We start from the raw sequence: 18976 nt of genomic DNA, 5'->3' as shown, positions 1-18976 counted from the left end.
GGATCAATAGACCAATAGATGAGACGGATCAATAGACCAATAGATGAGATGGATCAATAGATCAATAGATGAGATGGATCAATAGACCAATAGATGAGATTGATCAATAGACCAATAGATGAGATGGATCAATAGACCAATAGATGAGATGGATCAATAGATCAATAGATGAGATGGATCAATGGATTAATAGATGAGATGGATCAATAGATGAGATGGATCAATAGATGGGGGGGGGGGGGGGGGGGGGGGGTGTGTGTGTGTGTGTGCGAGTAGCAGCCGGAGTAGGTCCAAGTACAGACAAGAGCCCAAGTGCTGCATCTTCACCACATGGGAGCGTTTAAAACCCAGATGTTGTTGTCTGCTGTTCAGCTGGTTGACGCCACATATTTTCCGTCATGCACTCTCTGTCCACTGGTTGGAGTGTGCTCACCTGTGTGTGCAGCACGGGTGTCTGTGTGTGTGTCGGGGCAGAACTCCGCCGTGCACGATACAGAGAGCAGAGGAGAATTGTAAACGCGAGCATGTAGAGACAGAAATGATGCTGTCGTGTAGATAAGACTGTTTAGTGTGTTTGAAGAACATGGTGTAGACCTGTTCTATAGGAAAGGAACCTTAATGACTTCTGTTGTGATCTGAAGCTACATAGAAAATACAATTAAACAAAGTTAACTCGACCTTCAAGGGGGGGCGGGGCGCCCCCTAATATAATGGTAGAGGAAACACTGGATCAATAGATGAGATAGATCGACTGTGGTTGAGTCTCGAACTGATGAAGACTGTGATGAAGATCAGGTCTACCTGGTCGGTTAGGAACAGGTGTTTCTCCACGACTCCGAAGCGTCCAGCGACGGTCAGCAGCTCCTTTTTCTTCTCCTCCTCTCTGGGCAGGTTGGAGAAGAACACCACCTGGCTGCCTTGACCTTTGACCTCCCTGGCGGGTCTGTCCACGGACCTGTCAGCGGCCTGCTCGTCCTTCTGTTGGTGAGACAGACACACAGACAGGTGAGTCTCAGGTACGGATGGACGGTGTGAACCTGAGGACACACCTGTAGGCTCCAGTACCTCGATGACCAGCAGCCTCCTGGACAGGTAGAAAGTGACCGGTTTCCCGTACAGAGCCGCCTGGTGCTGCTCGTAGTAGGTCACCATGTCCACAGCCTCCTCGTGGCTGCTCATCTCCAGGAAGGCCTGGTGGAGACACATCGTGTGGGGGGGGGGGGGGGTGAGAACACACTGAACACCGGGATGGAGCCAGACTAGACCAGAGAGGGGGTTTAACTCACCTGGTTCTTCAGGACCAGGTGTTCTGTCAGGAGGCCGAACGGCTCGGTGAAGGAGAACAAAGTCTTGTTGCTTAAAGGCTTCCTGTCGTACTTCACCACCACCACTCTGCTCCTCAGCTGAGGACAGAGGGGACATCGTGTGACGCGACGCACCGCGCATGTGATGTAACGCACCGCGTACATGATGTAACGCACCACGCATGTGATGTAACGCACCGCGTACATGATGTAACGCACAGCGTACATGATGTAACGCACAGCGTACATGATGTAACGCACAATGTATAAGATGTAATACATCATAAACATGATGTAACACAATAGCTTCATCACTCATCAATACTGAGCTCCGAAGAAACATAACAAATACATCAGACCAGTTAAAGACACAGGAGGACCAGCTGACCTTATTCTGTCCAGACTGGTTCTTTCCTGACAGACCAGGACCTCCTCCACCTCCTCCTGACACACACACACACACACCGTTAGTCTAAAGAACCTGTGGACACAAAACTGATACACATTTAACACTAATAATAATAATGAGTGTGCTCATAATAATTACAATTAACAATAATAACAATAACAATATTAATAATAAATCTGACTTGCCCCAGCTGGAGGACATCCCTCCTCCCGTCTGAGCTGAAGACATGGGGGCCGGTCCCAGCAGCCCTGCAGACATGTTGGGGGGGTCCAGAAGACTCCCACTAGAACAGAGACACAGTTAGAAACAGGACGTTCTAAAGCAGACATGTTGGGGGGTCCAGAAGACTAGAACAGAGACACAGTTAGAAACAGGACGTTCTAAAGCAGACGTTCCTCTAAGAACCTGTGAGCTCTGCGTTCTACAAATGAGTTCTTTAATGTTTCAATATCCATATCTGAATGTGTTTAAACTACTAGAGTACTCACAGTAATATTACCTATTGTATTTATACACTGTTATCTACGTACACTGATCTCTAAAGACCCGGAGGTGGTTTCCTGTCTCTTACCTTCTACCTGAAGTCCTTCCAGGGTCCCAGTCTGGATACCTGAAAGAACCACACAGAGCATCACTACAGGTCCACCAGAAGCTTCTCCGAGACATCAAACTGTGTCGCTGACTCACATGTTGAGCAGCAGCCGTCTGTTCTCATCGTGTCGTAGTCCGTTAGTGTGCTGGTTCCACTCCTACGGGTTCAAACACATAGTTAACCAGAACCTTGACCAGAACCTTAACCGGTCTGCCTGTTAAAGGAACAGTCCTCTCAAACATCAAAAACTCTTTCCTCAAACTCAGAAAGATTGAATAGAAATCTGCTGCTTTTAATGCCTGAAATGTGACCAGGATTACTATTATTATCACATTCATGAAGCACCGTGGCCGACGAATCCCTCATTGAATCCATCTTTAAACTCTTTGTGGCTCCACAGAAAATAAACTGCTGACTGAACGTGTCTGACTGTCGTTAACAGCAAGTTCAGATATTTCATAATGTAAAGAGCTCATGTTGTTATTGACACTCTGAGCATCGCGCACAACCATCACAGCTGTACTGAGATCAGTGAGATGTTTGACATCAGTGAGATGTTTCTTTTGAGTCTCTGTGGTTCAGGTTTGATAACTAGAGAATAAACAGGTCCGACTCGTTAAGAGGTCTAAACTACCTAAAAAGATTCAATAAGGGATTCAATGATCCACATCCAATGAGCTGCTGATTGGTCAGGATTACTTCTATGTCTCTGACCTCCACATGTGTAGAAATGCATCCTAAACAAACGTGAATACTTTATCTAGGTGGAGGACGAGTAGATAACGAGCACAAGTGACGTTCAGGGTCACTTTAGAATATCAGTAGAATCAGTGTGAGAGAATGTGAAGACATGCTGTGAGCTCGTAGGAAACACGGCAGAGGACTCCCACCAGAAGACTGAACCTTCTACAGTTAGTCCCAGAAGAGAGGAGGCTGGTGGGTACTCACCATGATGGAGTGAACATCAAAGTCACAAAGAGAGCACACGTGGGGCAACATGGGGGGCGTGACCCCCAAGAAGTCTTGGATCTTCCCGTTGGACGGGGGGCCCATCCTCCTGTTCCTACTAAAGCCGGGGTCGGAGGTCGGCGGCCCCATGTTGAGCCCCCCGTAGGAGTCATGGTGGGAAAGCTCCGAGTACGGCCTGTCTCTGCTGCCCCCCCCACCACCACCGCCGCCGTAGTTCAAGCCGTAGCCCCGGCTGGGAGCGCCGTCCTGCAGTGAACTGTACCCAAAGTCTGCAGAGGTCTGGACCCGGGCTGAACCAGGACCCAGAGAAGAAGGACCGCCCATCCTCCCCACGTGGTCCCAGTCCCGTCCTCCTCGGTACCCGCCGCCGGAGGACATGGAGGACGTGCCCCCCCCCCCGCCGCTCTCCTGCATCCCCCTTGCGGCTCTTGAGCTGCATGAGAATGCGCGGCAGCGTCTCCACGCTGATGTCCTCTTCTGGGATCTCGGCCAGAGCGTCCAGGTCGGATGGCGACAACCCCAAGCTGGCAAACAGCTTCATGGTGTTGCCAATGTGGCTACCGCCACCACGCCGGGACATCTGGGGGTCCTGGTTGTCCATGCTGCCGCCCACCCCCACACCTGAGGCCACGCCCCCCATCAGCCGGCTGGATCGCTGCTCGTTCATGCTGAAGTTCAAGGTCTCTGCGGCGGCCAGGAGCCCCCGGCCCACGGCGAAGTGCTTCTGACCCCCGTCTGACTGCGACTTCTGAGACATGACGCCGCCGTCCGGCTCGTTTTCAGTACAAGAGTCAAGATAAAGAAGCTCAAAAGGGTCTGAACGTTAGCATCCCTGAACGTCCTCTTCTCTGGATCTTCTGCTGAAACACAAGGAGGTAGAGACGCTCTGAAACGTGGCCTCCACTAAGAAACACAGATCACCAGACCAGAAGCTCTGAGGACCGCTAACGAAAAAGCAGACTTTGGATTCATTCACAGTCGGCTGAACAGCAGTGAGCTGGGATCACTGGGACATAAGAAGACAATTATAAGGAGGCTAGGAAAGGAGACAGAAGAGGCTGTGAAGAGTGAGAGTCCACCTTTAGACCGGAGGAAACATCCTCATTGAAAGAGGAGAAACTTTGAGAGCCGGCGGGTCAGAGAGATTAAATCATTTCTCTTAAGGTTTAAATGTTAAAGAATTCATAAAAAGTCCAATTACAATGACAGAAGGGGATGAATGCACCAAACCAGATACACTCAATATTATACACTGGTGGAAGAAGTAGATCCTTTACTGAAGTAAAAGTACATCAAACCTCTCTGAGATCATCATGTTTGTAGCGTCTCCGTCCAGTGAGAACCTCGTATTTCTAGACAAAGACAGCTTTGTGACGAAGCTTTTAAAGACTATACTTTAATGTTGTGTTCACAGCTAACAAAGAGCTAACACAGAGCTAACACAGAGCTATCACAGAGCTAACACAGAGCTAACACAAAGCTATCACAGAGCTAACATAAAGCTCACACACAAATAGATGATTCGTAATATATTTCTACTCAAATGAGAAATGTGTCACAGAAGATTATAGTAGGCTGTAGTACTGTATTACTGTAGTGATGTAGTACTGTAGTGCTGTGTGCTCTATTACTGTAGTACTGTATTACTGTAGTGCTGTAGTACTGTAGTGCTGTATTACTGTAGTGCTGTATTACTGTAGTGCTGTATTACTGTAGTACTGTATTACTGTAGTGCTGTAGTACTGTGTGCTCTATTACTGTAGTACTGTAGTGCTGTAGTACTGTAGTGCTGTATTACTGTAGTGCTGTAGTGTTGTGTGCTGTATTACTGTAGTACTGTATTACTGTAGTGCTGTAGTACTGTGTGCTGTATTACTGTAGTGCTGTGTTCTGTAGTACTGTGCTGTAGTACTGTAGTACTGTGTGCACCAGAGCTGGCAGCAGGTCTATAGAGGAGAAACCACGTGGAGGATAAAAGACACAAACTGATCCTCGTCACGATATTTCATCAACTTCAGGTTTGCTGAGAACACAACTTCGGAAGTTTAATAACACGTGAAGAAGAAACACTTCAGAAGTTTAATAACACGTGAAGAAGAAACACTTCATCAGTTTAATAACACGTGAAGAAGAAGCACTTCATCAGTCAGAGGAAACATCTGGAGACACATCTGGAGACACGTGGTTCTCACTGGACATGAACAGAAATTAACTATTAATAACATGTAAGAGTAGTAGAATATGGAAGTACTCAAGTAATGTACAAGTACCTCGAGTGTGAACTGAAGTACAGCACTTAAGTAAATTAGTAACGTTCCACCACTGATAAGCTATAAGTTAACATATAATATATATAAATATATGTTAACTTATACTACATAAGTTAACATGTGTACTAATATTTAGAGGAAACGAGAGCTTCTGTGTGCTAGCAGCTAAGCTAACGATGCTAGCTTTCTTTAGCATACATCGAAAACTAACGTCATTAGCTAATGCTATCCGTTAGCTAGTGCAGTTTATAATCTATATCTAATATAGTTTATATATTCGTGAATTTAAACTCCTACGTTACCTTATCCTCATGCGTAGATGAAAGCTAGCTGAGCTAACCACACAGCGCAGGACGAGAAGACTGAAGTATCGCGATGTTTCCTTCGTCTTCTTCTTCTTTGGTTTTTATGGTAGACTGTAAAAACTCGACGATATGATCCGTGTGTGCTGCCACCTACTGGACGGATGTGTGTTTACACCTCGACTCTATATAGAGGTTATATTAAATTAATATTTAGACAACAATTGACCTCACAGAATGTGTGTTACATGACGTAACTCCTGTCAAACTATTATTACAGATGTTTTTACTAAATGTCAAAAGATTTAAAACATCTGGAAGAAGGTTTTAAAATGTTAATTTAAATGTCAAAGTCTGTGTGTTTGTAATAAATAAATATTAAATAAATAAATATATATATATGAATATATATGTATATACTTTATATATATATATGAATGGTAAAAGAGCTCTACATTCCGATTCTCCAGTGCGTGTGAGCACGTGAAGGCAGCAGAGCGGTTCGTCCAATCACAGAGCGAAAAAGGCGTGACGTCACCTATGTAAACAAACAAGAAGCAGCGCGGCCATTACAGAGAAGAGTTGTTGTAAGGAGGAACCGGGTTTGTGAGGTTAGACCAGCTCCTGTTAGTGTAATAATATATATATATATTGATATATATATACATATATATATATATATATATATATTGATATAATAACATTAATATGAAGGCTCTGCATGTTTGTCTTCGTGTCTTCTGTCCTCGTAACCCTCTTGTTGTGGTGCGTTCACGGTCGTCCGTCTGTCAGCGGCCATCACAGAGAGCCTGACAGACCGGACCAGCTGCAGCTCACCGTGTCCTTGTGTCTTTGTGTCTCAGGTCGGACCGTCAGAACGGGGACATGAGAGACCCGAGACTCAGCATGACGATCAACACCGAGGTGGTTTTGAGCGGACAGTTCATCTCCGACCAGGACCCGTTCGCTGAGTACATGTGGATGGAGAACGAGGAGGAGTTCAACCAGCAGGTGGGACCGACCTGGTGTCTCTATGTGTCCTCAGAGAACTCGCGTGTCTATGTGTCCTCAGAGGACTAACGTGTCTCTATGTGTCCTCAGAGGACTAACATGTCTCTGTGTCCTCACAGGACAAACATGTGTCTGTGTGTCCTCAGAGGACTAACATATCTCTCTATGTCTCCTCAGAGGACTAACATGATGTTTACATGACCATGATGTTTACATCATGTGATGTTTACACAACCAACATGTTTACATCATGTGATGTTTACACGACCAACATGTTTACATGTTTACATGATGTTTACACGACTAACATGTTTACATGATGTTTACATACATGACTAACATGTTTACGTGTTGTTTACATGACTAACATGTTTACATGTTGTTTACATGACTAACATGTTGTGTGTGTGTCAGGTGGAGGAGGAGCTGTGGGAGGAGGAGTTCATGGAGCGTTGCTTCCAGGAGATGCTGGAGGAGGAGGAGCAGTGGGAGTGGTTCATCCCATCCAGAGACCTCCCTCAGCTGCAGGTCAGAGACCTCGTGGTGAGTTCAGGGTCCGAGGAAACTAAGGAGGACACAGTGTGACGTTCACTGAATCACCTGTAGTAGTAATATTAATAATACTACTTCTCCTCCAGATGAACAGCAGTCTGAACCCAAACGCCAAAGAGTTCACCCCGGGTATCCAGAAACACGTCATGTGACCCTTCCTGGCTCCGGCCCCTTCTCTGTGACATCATCAACAAGATATTCTGACGTATTTTCAGCTGACGAATTTCTGATGTCACTGCGATGTGTTCAAGACGAGATGTGTTTGTTAGTTACTAAAGTCCTCCACCTGTCTGTCTGACTGTCCTCCACCCGTCTGGCCGTTTCTCTGAATGTAATCAGCTGAGAGTGTTTTTATTTATTTTTTCTTCAGAACAAACTGGTTTCAAATCAGATTTTTTTATTTGCACTTCTATTTTATAAAACACTGTTCACATGTAGAGGTTAGATCCGGTCTGGTCTGTTTGTTTTGAGTGTTTTTTCCCAGCATCCTTTGTGAGGTTTGTTTGTTTTTTTTCTAAATGCACATGAAGTATAAAAAGTAATATAAAGAAAAAAGTTGTAAAAAAAATATCTATTTTTTCTTAATCTATTTGAAATAAATGTTTATGGAAAAAAACGTATTATTTTTCATCGTCCGGTCTGAAGATTTAAAGTTGAAAAAAACAAAACATTTTAATTATGAAATGAATTCCGTTTCAACAATCGATCGACTGACATCAGTCATTGATCAATAATCTATAATAACCAACGACGTAGTGGAGCATCTTTAAACATGGGAACAACAGAAACCAGAACAAAAGATTCATACAAACGTTTGTTAAACTGTGGAATGTTCCTTTAATATGAAGAAAGAACACTCATCTTCATCTCCTCTGATGAAAGTGAACCAGCTGAGAGGTTTGAAGTTTAATTTACTGAGAGAAAAGTCAAAGTCTACGAGACCAGAACCTGAACACAAGCTGTCCTCAGTGGAACCAGGTACCTGAGTTCCGATGCGGTCTACTGCCGGTTCAGGTTTATCTACAAGTGCAGCAGGTGGTCCGATGCGGTCTACAGCCTGTTCAGGTTTATCTACAGGTGCAGCAGGTGGTCCGATGCGGTCTACAGCGGCCCCTGTGCCACCCTCCTGAAAAGCTGGCGTCTCTGCTGGGCCGTCATGGCGTCGCAGCTCTGGAGCAGGTTGGAGATGACGAGCGTCTGCTGAACGCTGGAGGACTTCACCCACAGACGACCGTTGATCCCGACCACCAGCTCACAGGGAAACAGCTGCTGCAGGTCAGCCAGGACCTCACTGTGGGGGGTCAGCAGTCTGGGGGGGGGGAGTAGACCGGGTGAGACAGGACCTCACTGTGGGGAGTCAGCAGTAGACCAGGTGATCCTGGAGTCTCAGGACAGCATTTCTACACAAACATCTGAGGACGTTTACCTTCTGACGAGTCCCAGAGAGACCGTGAAGACCAGACCTCCTCCTCCAAACACTCCCATCCCATTGGCTCGTCCTGAACTGTCCACACACACCAACTCCGGCTCCATGTCCTTATTGGCTATGAGGAACTGGGAGAACACCAGGTCACCCACCTGTACAGGTAACACACAGGGGGAGGAGTTAAACACGTAGGGAGGGAAGGGCTAACACCAGGTCACCCACCTGTACAGGTAACAGGTGTGACCCCCTCGGTCTCACCTGGTCCTCTTGGGGTCTCACCTGGACGTTGGGTCGGTTCCTCTTGGTGGATCCCTCAAAAGCCAGGTAGGACAGAGACGCCTGCTCACTTCCTCCAAAGTCCACCTTGAAGACGTCTCCTGATTTGACCGTCACGATGCCGATGATGGTCTCACCTTTAGCGGGGACATACTGAGGACACAGAGGGACAGACTCAGCTCCCATGATGCACTGCTCCAGTACCAGTGTCACACTTTACTACAGACTTCTATCGGGGAACGCTGAACTCCATTTAAATATACAACTATTGTAAATCTGACACGTTTTATTTGACCGTACTGAACGTTCAGAACTAACTTTAACAGCTCTCATTAATGGGTTTGGTCTCCTGAGAAGTTCGGCGTAGAACTGGTTCCTCGTTTCTGTTTCATTATTATTAAACAGAACCTTTTAGAACCGGTTCCCGCTGCTCGCTGCTGTGAAGCACGGCGCGCTCCGGCGGACGGAGAGACGTCATAACAGCGGGCCCGGTTCATAGAGATGAACTTTAACGACCCAACGCGCAGCTTCAGAACAAATATCTTTGAGCCGAAATCACGTCCGACCCGTAATGATTTAAATTCAGTCCAAACATCCGGTCATATGACGCGTTCACGTGTGCTGACGAGGAAAAACCTTAAATTGCGAGATTTCCAGACGGAGTCCCGGATGTTGTGGACGCTCCTGCTGCATGCAGACGAGTCGCTCAACAGATACTGAGCCTCATGCCGGTGTATGAACGGACTCTCTAAAGTCTCACCCTCCTCTGCTGCGAGTCCATCCAGAACATGTGGGGCTGTTTGTGTCGCAGGACGCCGCTTTTACACACCAGCACCCGGTCTCCGCTCCGCCTCAGACCCGGTCCACACACCACCTTCTCCGGTCTAACAGGGCCCGTTAGAGAGATGCTGTCGTCGGTCTCAAAGGAGAACTCGTCTCCCGGTAACAGAACCTCCCCGGTTCTCTCTTTTAACGTGGACAACATCGCGTCTCTTCACATGTGTTGTTGTTGCTGTCTGACGGACTGATTTTAATGTGACACACCGGAAGCAGGAAGCTCAGCCTCCAGCGCCCTCTGCGGGACAGAAGGCGGGAAAACATGTTTCTAATGATTAAGACCATAATATCTTTACTTTACTAATTCAATTCAGATCAGAGCAACATGTCAACTTCACAAATATCAGTTTACTAAAAGAGTCATGAAATAAATAGTTATTATAAAATACAAACATATTTAAAATAAAGAAAAACATCTTTTTGTCTTTTTGTTTTTTCATATTTATTGTATTTATTGTGCTTCATTTTGAATGTTAAATAATAATAATTATAGTTATAATTATAATTTTTAATTTATTTCAAAATAAATCTGCATATAATGATTTATATACTGTATATTGTAACTTAAATGTAACCAGATTTGTTTTTATTGGTGTACCTTTGCAGGAGTTAATTTCATATATGTGTGTGCGTGTATGTGTTTATATATACACGCACATTTATATAAACATTGAACAAAAAGTTCAGAAATTGGTGTTTGGTTGATTATTTCTCTATGCTTCTTGGCAATAAATTTTATACGGTTGGAAATCCTGTTTATTTACCTTTTAAACGGCGCCCCATTTGTAAGGAACATGCATTTGTGGGATGAGCAGCACAGCTGAGTATGTGGGTTGCACACATGAAAAATTTGCCAAATCTTCTCTGCCAAACAGCATATTCTGCTGTTGCTATTGACCGTCAGGCCCGTTTGCGCTGGTGTCGGCAACACCTGCACTGGAACCTGAACATGTGGAGGAACGTTATGTTCAGCGATGAGTCCAGATTCTGTCTAAGGAAGTTGGATTGTAGGGTCAAAGTGTGGAGAAGACGGGGAGAACGCTATGCTGATTGCTGCACCGATAGAGTAACACCTTTTGGTGGAGGCAGTGTGATGGTGTGGGGCAGCATCTCCATCACTGGAAAAACGAGGCTTGTCTTCATTGGAGGCAATCTCAATGCAGAGAGATATCGAGATGAGATTCTGCAACCAGTGGCAATCCCATTTCTCCACAGTCTGGGACCGAACTCCATCCTCTAAGACAGGGGTGTCAAACATAAGGATCCGGCCCGCCACGTCATTTCACCAGATATTTAAAAAATAAATAAATTTATAATAATTTAAAGTTAGACTTGATAATAAAAATATCCCCATAGTCGAAAATTATGAGATAGAAAGTCGACGTTATGAGATAGAAAGTCATAATTATGAGATACTTAAACACAATAGTCATAGAAGCAGCTCTTTGGCTGGTTAGTTACATTTGAAATGTAAATGTATTGTGAGTACATTGAAGACTTTAAACATGACTTTAAAACACATGGTATACTTCACGTGGGATTGTGCAAACGTACCCTTGAAAGGATTTTAAGCTTTGACCAAAGTTATTGTAATAACTTGTGTTTGATATTTGTCTTTGCTATTTTCTTTAATAGTTTGATCTTTGATAGAGTAATGTGGGTTTCTTAACCCTAAATTAAAAGGATTTAAGTTATAATAACAGAAATGTGCTTAAATATATTTTTACATTTATATAACTGCATGTACAATATTTTTACACTTGAATAAACAATAATCAAATGCAGAGAGTTATTTATCAATATGTTAGGATAAGTTACATTTACACAGTTTTACATTTACAACCGGCCCTTTGAGGGAAACATGATGCTGATGTGGCCCAGAGTGAAGATGAGTTTGACACCCCTGCTCTAAGATGACAACGCTTGCCCCCACAGAGCGGTTTATCAGAGACTACCTCCAGAATGTGGGAGTAGAGAGGATGGAATGGCCTGCCAGCAGTCCTGACCTCAACCCAATTGAATACTTGTGGGACCAGCTGTTCGTGCCAGAGTGACCAACACAACCACGTTGGCTGACTTGCGACAAATCCTGCTTGAGGAGTGGAATGCCATCCCACAGCAGTGTGTGAGCAGGCTGGTGACCAGCATGAGGAGGAGGAGCCAGGCTGGTGACCAGCATGAGGAGGAGGTGCCAGGCTGGTGACCAGCATGAGGAGGAGGAGCCAGGCTGGTGACCAGCATGAGGAGGAGGAGCCAGGCTGTTGTGGCTGTGTATGGTTCTTCCACACGCTACTGAGGCTCCTGTTTAAATGAATAAATTGTAAAATTGCCAATATGTCTTGTTTCTTCCTTGTAACTGATAGACTTCAATCATCCAATCCACCAAACAACACCAAACAAGAGTCAATAGCAACAGCAGAATAAGCTGTTTGGCAGAGAAGATTTGGCAGATTTTTCATGGGCGCAACCCACATACTCAGCTGTGCTGCTCATCCCAGAAATGCATGATCCTTACAAATGGGGCACCGTTTGAAAGGTAAATAAACAGGCTTTCCAACGGTATAACATTTATTGCCAAGAAGCATTGTTACAACAGAGAAATAATCTACTAAACACTAATTTCCAAACTTTTTGTTCGATGTTTACATGTTTATATATATGTGTGTGTATATATATGTGTGTGTGTGTATGTCAGACTAACGTCCTGCAGCAGCTGGTCTGGATTTCTTGTTCTACATTATATAAATATAAATATATATAAATATACTAACTGAAGGAGAAAATAAAACTGTGAGACCGACAGGAACTCAGAATGAGTTGATTTAATAAATTGAACGTGTTGATTTAAGATGAAGTTACTTCAAAGTAGACGCTCATATTTCTGCAGCTTCATCACTTTAGAAAGAAAGTCTTCACTGTGACTAACTTCATATTCTAGATTCAACATGAACATTTCAACATTTAAATCTTCTGTTTCTGTTTTCTGAAATGAGCTCCACCTGAGACCTGAAAGGTTTCAAAGTAAAGGTCTCAGTGACCAACTGTTTGCTACAATACGTCCATATTTCATATGTCCTTTAAATATGGAGACATGTTCAGTGTCTCCTGAACACGTTCATCATTCATAGTTGTTGTTCTTTTACTTTCTTACATTCTGTGTTTTTCCCTCTGCAGGAAACTGAAGGTTCTCTCAGTGAGACGTTCACTGCTTCACATTAAAGTCTGTTAACAAGAAGTTCTGTTGATCTCACCTGGACCACGTTAATGTTTCAGAACTCTGATCCGCCTTCAGGGCCAGTGAGAGGAAGCACGCAGGGGACACACACACACACACACACACACACACACACACACACACACACACAACTTTTCTAGAGCTCATTTTCCGGTTTTATTTTACAAAAAACATCCTAAAAAGCTCCATGAATCCAACAGGTTTGTTTGTTAGTTTGAGCTCAGACCTGCTGACATGCTGTAGGACGACAACACGCAGAGTACACAACTAGAAAAACACACTTTACAAAAGTTTTACATGTGAAAGTTCAAACTTTGGATTTCAGAAGTGACATTTTTACAGTACAAAGAAAACAAAACAGTCGGTAAAAATTATAATAAAAAACAACATTATTTCTTCTTCTTTCTCCACAAAGTGAATAAAAATCCCCCTGAGATCCTCAAACATATGTTGATCACTGATACACATTCACACTGGTCCTAATAACTGGTTGAACTGCTAGGTCTCTTTACTGAAGACAAAATAATAATAATAAAACTAATAATGGGACAAAACAATCAATAGCTACCGTATCAGCGCTGATCTTTGTGAATAAGATTATTAAATGAGGCTCATTCATCACGAGGTTTCCTTTTGTTTAGAAGTTGTGGAATCCTTCAGAAAACACTGAAACATGAAGCGCTCAGCTGGACGTTAATAACTGTTATTATAGAAGCGGTTTGAAGTCGTTTCTGTTTCAGATGTTAAAAGACTTCAGGGGGATTTTTTCTTCAAGACCAGAACCATTTGTGTTCTTTGGTTCCTCAGATGTTCTTCTGGGTTCTACTGGGTCATCGTCCTGCTGGAGCGACTGCGGACGACCTTCTGGAACATTTCGTCTGAGGACAGAAACATAAAGCGACAGTTAGAGACTCGACAGGTTCTGATGATGCTCAGACTCAAAGAAGAAGAAGAAACTCACCGTTCCTGAAGCTCTTGGAGTCCACCTGTGAGACAGAGAGGAGGGCAGCAGAAATATTACTGTCATCATTATCATTGTTGTTATTATTAATGTACTAGAATTAGACGTCAAAATCAAATGATGCAGATCTTATTATATTAAAATGTATTTTCATAATAAAAAGTTTTTTCATGTTGAAAGAGTGACACAGGTCATGTGACTCAGCTGAAGTAGACAGAGTTAGAGTTTAAACCAGTAAGCATCTCTGATCAGCAGAAACAACCTTCTTCATCAGCGTGTTCTCACCACGGAGGAAGCCGCCGGTCTGAAGGCAGCTGCAGGTCCATCGGCCTGTTCTCTGTCCACCTTCGGAGCTGCAGAGACACAAAGACAAACAAGCTGAGACTCTATGCAGACGAGCTGAGACTCTATGCCAGGGGTCACTAATAGGCGGGCCGCGGTCCGGGTCCGGACCCAGACGCTGTCCTATCCGGACCCGGACGTATAACTGATGGATAATTGAGAATTATACATTTTGGCGGAGCGCTTCTATTTTAACCTGCACAGCTTTTCTAGCCTTTACGGCAATCGGTCAGCAGTCCAGGAAACACACCGACCAATCACATACATTGTAAATCATCTCACGTGGCGCTACTCAGCCAATGGAATATGTGTATTCTGAAACGCATCTTGAGTCGAGTGAGATTTGCACCCAGACACGGGAGAGATGGGGAGATAGAGAGCAGCGGGAAAAGTAAGTCAGAGAAGCAGTTTAACATGGCGTGCTCTAAAAAGAGAAGAGTGGACCACGAAAACAGAGCTTTAACAAAGAATGGACAGACTCTTATTTGTTCATTCTTCCTGCTGGCGCTACTAAACCTCTCTGTCTCATGTGTTCAGATGCCGTGGCCATTATTCAATGCGCCAATGTAAAACGCCACCACGAGACCAAACATGAATCAAGTTAGATATTATTGTAATGTTCCGGACCTTTGCACGAGGAGATTTTCTCAATCTGGACCTTTTGGAGTTTTAATTGAATACCCCTGCTCTATGCAGACGATGTGAGACTCTATGCAGACGATGTGAGACTCTATGCAGACGATGTGAGACTCTATGCAGACGATGTGAGACTCTATGCAGACGATGTGAGACTACGCAGACAATGTGAGACTCTATGCAGATGATGTGCGACTCTATGCAGACGATGTGAGACTCTATGCAGACGATGTGAGACTCTATGCAGACGATGTAAAGGATCCAGCTGGACTCACGCAGAGGTTTGATGATACTGTTGACGGCGTGGACGATTCCGTTAGTCGCCATCAGGTCTGCGTCAGCGACCGGGACCTTGTTGACGTACACTGTGTAGTTACGCTGTAACACACAGAGGAGAGAGCATCTGTTATTGGCTCCGATAGGCGATCAATAATCAGAGTGAGTGATGAGTGAGGAGTGAGGAGAGACGACTGACCACGCCCAGCTCCAGTTTCTCTCCCTGCAGAGGTTTGACTCTGGTGTGAGATCCTTCCACTCCTCCACTGACCAGCATGCCCTCCCCCAGGTGATACCGGAGCACAGCCGACAGCTCCTGAGGGTTACCTGGATACAGACACACAGGTAACAATGAAACGGACTGGAGGTCTGTTCATTGATCTCTTGTTTTTCATCCTGAACTTTGACATCTGAGCAACATGGAAATGAACTCATTACATTTTAAAAACATTTTCAATATTAGTCAATAAATCTTTCAAACTGAATTTTTGTGAAAAAATAAGAATTTAGGTATTTCAGTATTATATTACTTATATAATTATATATTATTCACATATATTTAAATGTCAACATGATTTATAATCAGAATTATTATTTGGTGTTTTGATCATAACAATAAACATAGAAAGATAAAAACTACAAATAAAAGTACTGTAAACAGTAAAGAAACATAAATATAGATTAGAAAAATTGACAATAAAAAATCTGAACAATATTATAAGAATTTTTAAAGGAAGAGCTGCACAGTAAAAAACCAGCTGTGATCACATTTCACAGCTTTTAATTAGAAGGTCTTTAACGAGCCCGTCAGGTTATAGAGGAACTTTTCTTTAGACGTTGTCAACAGCAGACTGTGATGAAGTTCATTCCTATGTCTTTAATATTTATAGAGTGAAGCTGCACAGACGGTTTGTATTTATATTATATAAACCTGATCAGAGACATGACTCCACCGTGAGTCACATCAACAGAAACGCTTCTGAATGCTCAAACCAAAGAAGGAGCCGAACACTTTCATAAACACGACCCCTTCATGGAACCTCAGTATTCATCATTCATCATCACTCACGCATCAGCCTGTTGAGATCGGGCTGAGGGAGAACGTTGAAGGCGTCGTTGGTGGGAGCGAAGAAGGTCAGCGCCCCCTGCTGGTTCAGCAGCTCCGTCATACCGGCGGTCTGGACGGCTCCGACCAGGAGGCTGAAACAGGAAGGAGGTCTCACCACGTCTACAACATGACATCACTTCCTCTGATCTAAACCAAGATCATGTGACCCGGTTAGCAGGTCTGAGACCTGCTACCCGGGTCACATGAGGTCTCTGAAACCCGAGTATGAGGTCTGAGAGCTGAGTAGGAGCAGAACTGTTAGTCCTGTACGAGCCGGTCTGTGAGTCTCTCCAGTATCAACACTTTACACTCCACATGTCAACGTGTTCAGATTAATGAGCGCGTTCACATAAACTTCAGAGACTCAAGTCGTTGTCTAACGACAGCTCGCTGATTTATGACATCACCTTAAAATAAATCATAACGGGAGTTTAAATATTCTAACAAACCACAGAGGTCTGCTGGGAAACATCCACTGCTGTGTACTGCTGTGCAATGCTGTGTACTGCTGTCCCATCGAGCTTCACCTCTGAGTAAATACAAGCTGACTCACCTGAAGCGGTCGTCTGCCTTCAGGACGTCCATGACGGTTCCCATCGGTGGCGTGAGCACTTTGTCCACCGTGAACATGGTGGCGTAGCGTCCCGTCTTATCGTGAGCAGCGATGCAGGTGTTCTCAATGCAGAGGTTCTACAAACACAGACAGGAACAAAGAACACCTGAGAAGACGATGGACTCCTCGGGACACGAGGACGAAAAGGTCTACTGTGTGATAACGCTTCTGCATCACTGTAATATATATATATATATATATATATATATTACAGTTCATCATTGAATGTAATATATATATATTAGTGCTGGGCAAGTTAACGCGTTATTATCGCGTTAACGCATTAATTAATTAATGCCGACAATTATTTTATCGCGCGTCTCATGTTTATCGTGTTGTATTGGAGATGATGTGTCCCTTCAGGGTTGCCGTAGAGAAAAGGCGACTTCTGCTTCTCATCGAGGGGGGTGGGGGGCAGAAATAAAGAGAGAAGCCGTGGGCTGAACGAGATGTCTGGTCTCCTGACTCCGCTTATTACCTTATGAGTGCCCCTCATATGAGGTGTTAAAATCAGAACAATAGGTCAAGGGCCAAGGAGGGGCTTGTTGGACTTCAGCCAATCAATGAGCTGAGAGATGAAACTTTGAGGGGACAAGGGGTCAGTGTTGCCAACTTGGCGACTTTCTCGCTAAATCTGGTGACTTTCCAAACCCTCATGGCGACTTTTTTTGTCAAAAGCTACTAGCGACAAAGCTAGCTACTTTTTCTGCCGTTGTCTGAGACTTTTCTGGTGTTTTGACTCTGACGTGAAAGCCCCTCGCGCAGCAGTCCCAGCTGCAGAAAGAGGAGACCCACGCTCTCCGTGTCCAGACTGCAAATGAATCGCGCATGCGCAAAGCCGCCGCTGTTCCCGCCTCTCTCCTACAGCGCTCATTACAATTATGCAAATTAGGCGATGACGTCATTTAGCGACTTCTAGCACAGCCAATAGCTACTTTCCTTACTGAGGAGTTGGCAACACTGCAAGGGGTTTGAAGCTGGGGGTTTTCAGATCTTCTGCTGGCCACCGAGGAGGCATACCAGCCTCCTGGGGTGGCTCGTATTGGATCTCACATTTCATTTTATGTTTGTTTTGTTATAATTGTGTGATTCGGTTTGTAACTGTTTGTATCTGTTTTTATGCTTCTTGGATAATAAATCCATTTGATTTTGACTTATTATATTGTATATTTTGTGCATTTTCACACTTAATATTTTTATTTTATTGTGTAAACTTGTTTGCTGCTGCCACAGACAAATTTCCCCTTAGGGATGAATAAAGTATATTTCTATTCTTCTTCTTCTTCTAAACCTGCTGTTGTGTTTTGGAGGCGATTGAGAGCACATGGCTGAGAGGGGGGATTTCTCCCTGTGTCCAGAAGTTATGGCCCTAACAGCAGCGGTGTTTCTTATGCACCGACTACGGACCGCTACGACTAGTTTACACTTCGGCGACTGTGAGTGTGCACTTTCTTAGCTTAGCTTAGCTGTCTCAGTTTAGCTAGCAGGCCAACTCCGCGGCACTTCAGAAAGAAAAGCGCCGCTGGTTCAAGTACAGGATGTGGGTTGGAGATGAAGACCCATGAAGCCCAGCTCAGGGCTGTTCAGCAGACGGTCGGCCAGCAGGGGACCATGTGGACCTGCCTGCTCCGTGTCCAGAGTTTCCTCGGCTGGGTGAGACAGTCTGTTACATTATTTTGAAAGTGCGTTGCTCACTGGCAGCGGTGGAGGAAGTCTTCAGACTACGTTGATGCAGCGTGTGGGAGAAGTAGAGATAAACTAAAGCAACACAAGCTAACAGATTTTTTGTCATCAATTTTCCACATCCATAGAGGTTGTCTATAGTCCCCTGGACCATAAACTTCTGAATAATATGTT

General features: G+C 44.3%; 4 protein-coding genes across 5 annotated transcripts in view; 1 reads left to right on the top strand and 3 right to left on the bottom strand.

Moving 5' to 3' along the window:
- matr3l1.2 (matrin 3-like 1.2) overlaps window positions 1-5931 on the bottom strand; it is a 16105-nt gene extending 10174 nt beyond the window's left edge. Inside the window, 10 exon segments of the mRNA XM_031878510.1 lie at window positions 802-978; window positions 1066-1191; window positions 1287-1403; window positions 1693-1748; window positions 1899-1996; window positions 2285-2323; window positions 2401-2462; window positions 3254-3670; window positions 3672-4131; window positions 5847-5931. Coding sequence (XP_031734370.1) covers window positions 802-978; window positions 1066-1191; window positions 1287-1403; window positions 1693-1748; window positions 1899-1996; window positions 2285-2323; window positions 2401-2462; window positions 3254-3670; window positions 3672-4031 — 1452 coding nt within the window. The 5' untranslated portion in view covers window positions 4032-4131; window positions 5847-5931.
- A 460-nt stretch (window positions 5932-6391) lies between these two features.
- Window positions 6392-7936, top strand: LOC116400605 (polyadenylate-binding protein-interacting protein 2). Its single transcript, XM_031878518.1, has 4 exons — window positions 6392-6457; window positions 6710-6857; window positions 7272-7400; window positions 7496-7936. Exons 2-4 carry the CDS (start codon window positions 6732-6734, stop codon window positions 7559-7561), a joined length of 321 nt encoding a protein of 106 aa, XP_031734378.1. The 5' UTR covers window positions 6392-6457; window positions 6710-6731; the 3' UTR covers window positions 7562-7936.
- Window positions 7937-8226: 290 nt separating this feature from the next.
- On the bottom strand, window positions 8227-10124 carry exosc3 (exosome component 3). Its single transcript, XM_031878516.1, has 4 exons — window positions 9872-10124; window positions 9115-9264; window positions 8836-8987; window positions 8227-8718 (listed from the first exon to the last, which is right to left on the bottom strand). The coding sequence occupies exons 1-4, from the start codon at window positions 10094-10096 to the stop codon at window positions 8511-8513; spliced, it is 735 nt and encodes a 244-aa protein (XP_031734376.1). The 5' UTR covers window positions 10097-10124; the 3' UTR covers window positions 8227-8510.
- Window positions 10125-12755: 2631 nt separating this feature from the next.
- On the bottom strand, window positions 12756-17288 carry LOC116400601 (transforming growth factor-beta-induced protein ig-h3-like). 2 transcript variants are annotated; one of them, XM_031878514.1, is made up of 7 exons: window positions 17060-17287; window positions 16468-16598; window positions 15598-15725; window positions 15398-15500; window positions 14430-14497; window positions 14145-14169; window positions 12756-14061 (listed from the first exon to the last, which is right to left on the bottom strand). In XM_031878514.1, exons 1-7 carry the CDS (start codon window positions 17134-17136, stop codon window positions 14006-14008), a joined length of 588 nt encoding a protein of 195 aa, XP_031734374.1. In that variant the 5' UTR covers window positions 17137-17287; the 3' UTR covers window positions 12756-14005. The 2 variants fall into 2 exon arrangements, with proteins under 2 accessions (XP_031734374.1, XP_031734375.1); XM_031878515.1 differs by having other exon boundaries at window positions 13996-14061; window positions 14407-14497; window positions 17060-17288.
- Window positions 17289-18976: the final 1688 nt, after the last annotated feature.

Source organism: Anarrhichthys ocellatus, unplaced genomic scaffold (assembly GCF_004355925.1).
Source record: "Anarrhichthys ocellatus isolate YVR2014 unplaced genomic scaffold, GSC_Weel_1.0 scaffold184, whole genome shotgun sequence".
NCBI lineage: Eukaryota > Metazoa > Chordata > Actinopteri > Perciformes > Anarhichadidae > Anarrhichthys > Anarrhichthys ocellatus.
The sequence above is the reverse complement of the archived record's forward strand: the minus strand, read 5'-3'. Positions and strand labels throughout refer to the sequence as shown.

Bases quoted from the DNA above. Each gene is read 5' to 3' on its own strand.
- LOC116400605 (XM_031878518.1), top strand. From the start codon at position 6,732: ATGAGAGACCCGAGACTCAGCATGACGATCAACACCGAGGTGGTTTTG. The intron at 6,858-7,271 runs GTGGGACCGACC...TGTGTGTGTCAG, and splicing joins AGGAGGAGTTCAACCAGCAG to GTGGAGGAGGAGCTGTGGGA. The intron at 7,401-7,495 runs GTGAGTTCAGGG...CTTCTCCTCCAG, and splicing joins TGCAGGTCAGAGACCTCGTG to ATGAACAGCAGTCTGAACCC.
- exosc3 (XM_031878516.1), bottom strand. From the start codon at position 10,096: ATGTTGTCCACGTTAAAAGAGAGAACCGGGGAGGTTCTGTTACCGGGA. The intron at 9,265-9,871 runs GTGAGACTTTAG...CTGTGTCCTCAG, and splicing joins TGGACTCGCAGCAGAGGAGG to TATGTCCCCGCTAAAGGTGA. The intron at 8,719-8,835 runs GTAAACGTCCTC...CCCCCCCCCCAG, and splicing joins TCTCTGGGACTCGTCAGAAG to ACTGCTGACCCCCCACAGTG.
- LOC116400601 (XM_031878514.1), bottom strand. From the start codon at position 17,136: ATGTTCACGGTGGACAAAGTGCTCACGCCACCGATGGGAACCGTCATG. The intron at 15,726-16,467 runs GTGAGTGATGAT...GTCTGTATCCAG, and splicing joins CGATCTCAACAGGCTGATGC to GTAACCCTCAGGAGCTGTCG. The intron at 15,501-15,597 runs GTCAGTCGTCTC...TGTGTGTTACAG, and splicing joins AGAAACTGGAGCTGGGCGTG to CGTAACTACACAGTGTACGT.